Here is a 9135-nt window from a genome sequence, read left to right on the forward strand (position 1 = left end):
TTCTGGTTTTAGATAATTCATCCCATTAAATACATTAGGGTGACATTAAGCAGATTGGAGATGTTATTAGCACCAAGGCTCTGTATCATGGAAAGAAACCCTTTGACAACGAGAGACAGAATAATGGTCCTTCAACTTCTTTTCGAATCAATAAATGATAAAATTTGATAGATTGTCACTTCCATCCCTAACCATTGTTTTAGCCCTAGAATCACATCTCTCGGGAGCAGACTGCCCACACCAAAACAGCAGACTTTATTTTCTCCTGAATAAAACGGATTCCAGGTTCTAGTCACTTCTGCATCAGATTTTCTCGACAAGATGGCACAACTGGCTGTACTTCCCCCCCACGTAAATTAACAACCACCATGACAGACACCCGTCAGTGGATTTTACTGTCAATGGGGCACTGCTTGTGTCTGTCCAGTCACAGATCCATCCCCTACATGAATTTTGTTGTAGTGTTACTAGAACGTACAGTAAAACTGACTTCTTATCGCTGATGTGAACTTTGCCTTGACAATCACTAAGTCTTCAGTGATTATTCCTCCCTATTAAAAAAGATTTAGCAAATACAACTTGACCACTTTTTCCTTCTACCCTGACACTGAAACACTGTATCCAGTCCAGGTCATATGAGCTAAGGTTCACGGTTCAGCAGCTCAGGAACTTCAGAAGACTTAGAAAGAAACTAAAACAGCACTTCATGAATTAGCAACTTTGCTTTAAAACATCTTTACCGATTTTTTTCCAGATCCAAAATGGCAGCCCACATTTATGGATATACTTTATGGTGATAACAATATTTCTGATCAAAGGCTCTTGGTAAAACAAGAGCGAATAGCAGAATGCATCAGAAGATCATCGTGGTCTCCGTGAGATGGCACTTTACATCTAAGACCATGTAGAAGTTTGGCCACAGAGCAGGAGCAGTGTGCACCCTGATCATCTCATTAATCCTGCCATTTGCTCTTGTCTGATGAAGACTCTGTGACTTGACATGTTGCACTTACAAGAAAGTATATTCTAAATGTGATGTGTCTTGTTTGATCTGGAGAAAAACCTCAATAAAGAAGATTTAATGCAAACCTACTAATTATGGAGTGTTGTCCGTCTCTGAGACTACAGTTACACAAGTATATTTTCGATCCGATTACTGTCCGTGAAAATAAAAAAACAGTGTACATACTGCAATAGGATCAATGTTATTCCATTGGGCTGTTTAGATGCCCGTTTTTTGTTTTTTTTTGTACATGGACCAAACGTCTTCGTGAAAAATTTGCAGCACGCATTAGTATATGGGTGCACTTAAATTTAAATGTCCTATACGGACTGATTATGGATGATGATACAGATGAAAAATCATCCATGTTTTCACTGGATGAAAAGTGGACGATTTTTTTTTTTTTTTTTATACACTTGTGTGAATTTAGCCTAGATGTCCTGTATATATTTCACTGACCAATAAAGAATAAAAAAGTTAAGTTAGAATTAATACAAATCTTACTGTAAAGGAGTACATTGCTCTAAGTGCTTTACAACTAGTAATCAGGGTAACACAGATCACCAGCAGTCATACAGTTCTGGGCATGGAAAGTCACAAAAATCAAGATTTCCAGATATCTCATTCTGCTGAACAAATAGGTTTACTTTCAATGCAGCATGATACTTAAGATGGAAAGCCCCTTTAAACCGTGAATCCATACAACGACAAAGGAAACAAAAAAATGTCTAACCAGATTAATGACGTGGAATAATATTAAACCATTGCGAGCACAGGCTTCTGCTGAATCACTCCCTTCGATTGGGAGAATTCATACAACCACCAGTGCATTGATAGCGATATACAAAAAGAAAAGCAAATGGTAAAAGTTTGTCACAAAAATCCAAAAACAACTGCAGTATGACTTTGATATTCTGGTACTCCTTGTGCAAATGCAGGGAGAAAAAAAATGATTGGAAGCAAACAGAAAAGATCCTAGGGGGGTCCACGAGATATTTAATGTATCCAGCAGAGCGTAGGATGCTCAAAAAGTTCAGGCACAGCGTTATCTCCCTCCTTTATTGGGGTTATCACATTACAATACACACAGTGCTTTCATCCTCAATTGTCCCATAGCACTTAGATGGGATTAATCCTCCAGGGTAGGCATGAAAAACTGCTGAGATTCCCTTCTCCATGTATAACAAAAGAATGTAATTACTGGCTTTGGTTGCCTTGACCAGGAAAACCTACCACTACTAAAGACACAATTTATATGTTGATGACCAACATCAACTTACCATTTGAATTCACAGAAGACGAGAGATTATAGGAAAATTATTCCATTATTGTGCATGAAAATTAAACATTTCCTAGTAAACCTCTAAAGCCCAAGATTAAACTTTAAAGTTCACGTCTGCATAGTAAGATCGGCACATTTTTTTTCCATCCTATTCACGTTAAAATATTCGCAAGTATCAACTAAAAAAGGTTTCATTTGTCCTCAGCCAAAGCACGGAAGTCATTTAAAACATCATAAGACCAGCTCAAACTATGGAGAAAAAAAAATGCTTAAAAAACAAACTCCAGAGCAGCAGTAATACATGAGGCTTCCGGGCAGGCTATTCACTGGACCGGGTGACGGACCCCTCTGACAATTACTGGAAGATATAAAACACATGCATTGCCCCCTAGCATAGAACAGAACAGTCCCATGCAAGCACTGGTAGATATTATTGTGCACAGATAAAGGGTTAACTGAACATGGTATGATTCAGCCTACTCCCATTTTTAATATTTGGCTCTGAACGGTATACACATTTCAGGTCAATGCATGTTCAAGCACAGATTAGCATATTCGTATCGTAAAAAAATACAAGATATATTTCATACAGCCCCAAAAAATAAGTTTTATCCTGTCCTCCTCCTGACAATAAAGCACACACTGTATCATTCTCACTTTCCGTACAAAACCCCACGGAGGAGATGGCAGATCTTTTGGCAGAAACCATCCACACACTGAATTATTTTAATATATTCTTTATTGAGCCTTGAGTTATTAAAATCAGGCGCAGTTTATAGAAATTCGGGCTTAATATAAACTGCATCTCTCTCTCTCTTTGTTACAAAAAAACAGTGCAAAAGTATTACTGTCCATGTTTTCCAAATAAGGAGATCAAATAATTACCAAAAAAATCCCCCAAAAAACAGAAACATTGTACATGCTGCTGTATAAGTCCCCACGTTACACATGCAAGGAACTTTGGAAGCATTCTCACAACCCAGTGTAAAAGAAAGAGAAAAAACTGAAAGTTGAGGCAGTTATCGTTGACCGGTATCTGGATTGGCAATGGGTGGTACGAAAAAAACAGGAAACCAACGGAAAGATAAAGCAAAGTACGTTGGCTGCTCTGCTAGCGTCTTGTACAATAATTGTTCCTTATGGAGGAGTCTGGATGTTGAGCATGCGAAGTTCAGACTACAGTACAGAGAAAATTCCAATGCAGCAAGAAATTCACAGTCAGATGGAGCATTTGGAAGCCCTGCACGGAGGGGGAGACGTTGGATCCTGCTTCTCCAGAAGGGAGTGAGGAGAGCAAGCGCAGGGTTAAATGCATTATCTGTACATTAAGTTCATGCATAGATAAAGTGTTGCTCTGGTCCAAAAAAAAAAAAAAAAAAATATATATATATATATATATATATATATACTTTTTTATACATCAGAGTTTGTGCTCAAGTTCGTTAGTCTGGGATCTGCGTTGATCTCGTATCTGTAGTGATAGCCCTCCATGTGATCCCTGCAGGCATCTCGGATGTTGTATATCCACTTTTTAATACCTTTCCTGTTCAGATACAGGACAAGCAGGAAGATGACTCCGATGAGAGCCAGCACTATCCCCAGAAACACATAGGAGGTCTGTAGGCTGGTGTCCATTATGAACGGTGGGCACTCCAGGTCAGAAAGTTTGACGGAGAGCAACGAGACGTTCATCATCTTCTCCGGGTCGGAGCAAATCAAACTGGAGGAGTCCTTGACTATCGTGGTGTCCTTGAGCCAAGTGAGAAACGGCTCGATTTCACAGTCACACACCCAGCTGTTGTCACCGACAAACACTGACAGACCGGGTTGGCTGGAAAAATCAAGAAGTGTTGTGTTTTTCAGATTTTTCAAATAGTTTTGCCTCAAATCCAAAGTCTCCAAGCTTTCAAGGTGGGTGAAAATCCCAGATTGGAGGCTGACCAGGGTGTTGTTGCTCAGGTCAAGGTGTTTGAGGCTGGGCAACGAGCTGAACATGCCGGTTGGTAAGTACATGAGGTTGTTCCCACTCAGGTTTAGCTTTCGGAGGTTCCTTAAGGAGCCGTTCTGCAAGGCACCGGCCAAAAAAAAGATCAAGGACTCGTTGTAGAGAGAACTGTGGAGATGGAGCTCCAGGAGAGGACTGCTAAGGTCACCACCAACTTGGAACGCCAGATCGCTGACATAAGCCAGGTTATTGTTACTCAGATCCAGATGTCTCAGAGCCGGCAGGTTCCTGAAAGTATGCCTGCCCAAATGTTCAAGCTGGTTGTTACTGAGCCCAAGATTGCTCAGATTTGTTAGGACTTCATTAAAGGAGGTCTCCTGCAAAGTGCTTATGTTGTTATATGTGATGAAGAGGTTCTTCACGTAGGCGGGAATATTTCTGGGCACCTCGTGTAGGGTCTTGTTCACACATTTCACAGTCCGGGCTATGTCCGAGCACTCACATGACAAGGGGCACAGAGTCTGTTCGGACTGTGCCCATACGCTGCCCACCAGATGTACAACCACCAGGACCAGTAACAGCGACCCCTTCACAATTCTTTCATCGTCACCCGGTCCGGACCTCGTCCTCCGGAGTCCAGATAACAAGGGCACAGGAGAGGAAGCCATTGCCCCTGCTATTGTCTCCTCACCCCAGGGCTCCCCTTTAATGAGGGCGTCCGTCCTTTTTGTGAGGCGAGCGGTCCTCCTGGTGCCAGCGTCTTCTCCGGATGATCCCACCTGAAATAAACAGACAAGAGTCAGACATGGCAGCAGCTCCTGACCCCACCAGTAACCATGGCCACCCTACAGCCTGGGGTCACCCCACGCCCTTCATCATCCTCACCGATTAACCCCTTCTCCCCAGCTGACTAATGCACACCCCAGAGAAGTGACTGGAGCGGCCACCGGGATGTGCCCCAACTCCACACAAGTCTGCACACAACTTCTCCCGCTCTCAGACACTTCCCCCACGCGGCGGCAGCAGCCATCACTCAGCTCCCGCCGTGCCCGCGCTGCTCCTTCTCTGCGACTTTACCTGGAGTCGTCCCTTGTTTATCCACAATTCCTGGCACTGGTCTCTCAGCAGCGACTCCTCCACATCCAGCCGCTCACACCAGCCTCTCACTCCGAACTCCTGCTGCTCCCTGGTCCTGCCTCTCCGGGAGGTACCACCATCTGTAGGGGGGACGGAAAATAGCAGCTGCAGAACACCGATTCTCCAGAGCTGCGCTCCTCCAGCAGCTCAGCACGCTGCCTATAAGACACATCGGGTCCTGGGTATCATAGTAGAACGAGATTCCTCCACAGGTTGCTTCAAAAAGCGGAGGGCGCGGCATGAGAACACCCCTCCGAAGAATGGGAGCGTCCTGCGCTTGGCCCCGCCCCTCTGCCTTGTACTGGCTGGTGGAGAACAGATGAATGTGCAGAGCAGAGCTGGTTGCCGAGCAGCGCGGTGACTGGACCCGCCGCTAATCCTCGTTCTAAAACTTTGCAGGGAGCAGGAGCTGCTGGGGTCCGTGTCCTGGGAGCTGGGGGTCTGTGTCCCGGAAGTTGGGGGTTCATGTCCTTGGAGCTGGGGGTCCGTGTCCTGGCAACTGGGGGTCCTTGGAGCTGGGGGTCCATGTCCTGGGAGCTGGGGGTCTGGGTCGCCCTCCCAGGGCTGTGGGGTACTCGGCACCGGGCCGGTGTCAGCGGGATGTGTCACAGCAGCGGTGACCCGGTCCGTGGCCCTGGGCGCCCAAGTAATGGAGGAATTGAAGTGGTGAAATGTAATTGTTTGAATGAATAGTTCGTGACGCCACCTGTGGTGTTCGGCAAGTGAGATGTTAAGCTGACGCTACCTCCAGATCCTCTGGGGCTGGTGGTGTGTTGCAGCCAAGATGGTGAAGCTCCCCACAGGTGGAGATGTAGTCCCAGGGCAGTGTAGATGTACGGATAGAGGCGAGGCGCAGGCGGTGTAGAAGCGGGTACCCAGATTTAGCGGTACAGGGGGTATTGGTGCAGGAATAAATGGAGGACACCAGGGCTTGCAGTTCCAAAGCTTTACACACAGTCTGTAGTACACACAGGTGCCTGCCTCCGTGCCGTGTCCTCCGAGTCAGGGATCCAGTCAACCTCCAGGTCAGATGGAATGCTCCCTTCCAACGCTCCGCCAACATGTGCCTTTCTGAACGTCTCCTCTTATAGCGCCTTTGGTGTGAAGTACTCCCAGTACTGAGTTACACTGGAGTTCCTCCTGACAGATGTTCCCAAGAACCATACTTGTACGGCAGACAGCTGTAGCCTGCTTCGGGGACTTCTTACTCCTAAGTCCCGGCTCACTATCCAAGTTGCTGTTGTGCCCCCAAGTCTTAGATGGGAGTAGTGCATTTACAGCCCACTACTCCACTGGTGTCTGCTGTAGGACCCTTAGTATCCATACAACCTCGGGGACCGGGCCCGGCCTTGCGCTTAGAACTTCTAGGCAGGGTTCTCTTCTAACCCACGTCCTCTGTTCCCTTTTACTCCTGCGTTCCGTACTAGTCTTTCCGTCCCATGGAAGATCAGGTTTCTGTTCAATGTCTTTCTTTCCTTTCCCGTGCCAGCAGACCCAGGTCACTGAGATCTGCTGCAGCACCTCCTTCTTCCATCCCTCTCCCAGGGATCTTCACTCCTCACTCTCTCCACTCAACTCACTGACTTCCTAAACCTTCCCACTCTTTTATGTATTCTAACTCCACCCGCCTCCCAGCACGTTTCATGTTCCAAGCAGGGAGCCACCAAAGGTGCTCTGCTACACTCCAAGCAGGGAGCCGCAATGTGGCTTTGCTACACTACTTTGTGATGATGGGTGCAGGTGTTGGAATGTGGTCAGGAGCCTCCAACTTACCTGGATGGTGGGGCACCACACCTTAGGAGGAGGTGCAGTACCTCAGTGGCAACTGGACCCTCAGGTGCGCCACAGGTCCATGTCCCGGAAGCTGGGGGTCCATGTCCCGGAAGCTGGGGTCCATGCCCTGGGAGCTGGGGGTCTGTGCCCTGGAAGATGGGGACCCGTGTCCTGGGAGCTGGGGGTCCGAGTCCTGGAAGCTGGGGGTCCGTGTCTTGAAAGCTGGGGGTCCATGACCTGGGAGCTGGGGTCCATGCCCTGGGAGCTGGGGGTCCGTGTCTTGGAAGCTGGGGGTCCGTGTCCTGGGAGCTGTGGGTCCGTGTCCTGGTTGCTCTTTTCTGAACTTGCTCCAGTTTGTTGATGTCTTTTTTAAAATGTGGTGACCAAAACTGGACACAATATTCCAGATGAGGTCTGACCAAAGAGGAGTAGAGGGCAATGATGACTTTACGTGATCTAGACTGTATGCTTCTGTCAATACATCCTAGAATTGCATTTGCCTTTTTTGCTGCTGCATCACACTGTTGACTCATATTCAGTCTGTGATCTATTAGTATACCCAAGTCTTTTTCACATGTGCTGTTGCTTAGCCCTATTCCTCCCATTCTGTATATGCTTTATTCATTTTTATTGCCCAGATGTAGTACTTTGTATTTTTCCCTGTTAAAAACCACTGTTAGTTGCTGCCCACTGCTCCAGTTTATTTATATCTTTTTGAATCCTCCTCTCTCTTTTCTCTAGTATTAGCTATCCCTCCTAGCTTTGTGTCATCAGCAAATTTAATCAGTTTACCCTCAATTCCTTCATCTAAATCGTTGATAAAGATGTTGAACAATACAGGGCCCAGGACAGAGCCCTGTGGTACCCCACTTGAGACATTCTTCCAACTGGATGTGCAGCCATTTACGACCACCCTTTGGGTCCGATCACTAAGCCAGTTATGAATCCACCTAACAGTTGCTTTGTCCATTCCATACTTAGCCATTTTTTCAATAAGGATTGTGTGACATACTTTGTTAAGTGCTTTGCTGAAGTCAAGATATACTATATCTACAGCATTTCCCTGATCCACCCAATCAGTGATTCTGTCATAGAAGGAAATTAAGTTAGTCTGACATGACTTATTAGTTACAAACCCATGCTGACTCGGTTTAATCACTTCATTCTTGTCCAGGTACTGACATACATGTTGATTAACCCCTTAATGACCGTCAATATGTCTTTTAACTGACCTGAGATATAAGAGACTAGCATCCCTATACAAGTAATAATCCAGCAGCTGTTGGCTGTACACTACAGTCATGGCCAAAAGTTTAGAGAATGACACAAATATTATATTTTCACATGATCTGCTGCCCTCTAGTTTTTATGTGTGTTTGTCAGATGTTTTTATCACATACAGAAATATAATTGCAATCATATTATGAGTAACAAAAGTTTATATTGACAGAATGAGTTAATGCAGCAAGTCAATATTTGCAGTGTTGACCCTTTGTCTTCAGGACCTCAGCAATTCTCCCTGGCATGCTCTCAATCAACTTCTGGATCAAATCCTGACTGATAGCAGTCCATTGTTGCAAAATCAATGCTTTTATTTTGTCTGAATTTGAAGGTTTTTGTTTGTCCACCCGTCTCTTGATGATTGACCACAAGTTCTCAATGGGATTAAGATCTGGGGAGTTTCTAGGCCATGGTCCCAAAATCTCTATGTTTTGTTCCCTGAGCCATTTAGTTATCACCTTTGCTTTATGGCAAGGTGCTCCATCATGTTGAAAAAGGCATTGTTGATCACCAAACTGCTCTTGGATGGTTGGGAGAAGTTGCTCTTGGAGGACATTCTGGTACCATTCTTTATTCATGGCTGTGTTTTTAGGCAAGACTGAGAGAGAGCCCATTCTCTTGGCTGAGAAGCCACCCCACACATGAATGGTTTCAGGATGCTTGACAGTTGGCATGAGACAAGACTGGTGGTAGCGCTCACCTGGTCTCCGAATA

The 9135-nt window shown here is 45.6% G+C and overlaps 1 protein-coding gene across 2 annotated transcripts; it reads right to left on the reverse strand.

Annotated features, from left to right (window-relative positions):
* Positions 1–3006: 3006 nt before the first annotated feature.
* On the reverse strand, positions 3007–5587 carry TPBG (trophoblast glycoprotein). Of its 2 annotated transcripts, none has more exons than XM_073589675.1 (2): positions 5308–5587; positions 3007–5009 (listed from the first exon to the last, which is right to left on the reverse strand). In XM_073589675.1, the coding sequence occupies exon 2, from the start codon at positions 4896–4898 to the stop codon at positions 3699–3701; it is 1200 nt and encodes a 399-aa protein (XP_073445776.1). In that variant the 5' UTR covers positions 4899–5009; positions 5308–5587; the 3' UTR covers positions 3007–3698. The 2 variants fall into 2 exon arrangements, with proteins under 2 accessions (XP_073445776.1, XP_073445777.1); XM_073589676.1 differs by lacking the exon at positions 5308–5587 and adding an exon at positions 5116–5264.
* Between the last annotated feature and the right edge of the window lie 3548 nt (positions 5588–9135).

The sequence above is a fragment of the Dendrobates tinctorius genome, unplaced genomic scaffold, assembly GCF_039654945.1.
Source record: "Dendrobates tinctorius isolate UK_male_01 unplaced genomic scaffold, ASM3965494v1 ptg000111l, whole genome shotgun sequence".
Classification (NCBI taxonomy): Eukaryota; Metazoa; Chordata; class Amphibia; order Anura; family Dendrobatidae; genus Dendrobates; species Dendrobates tinctorius.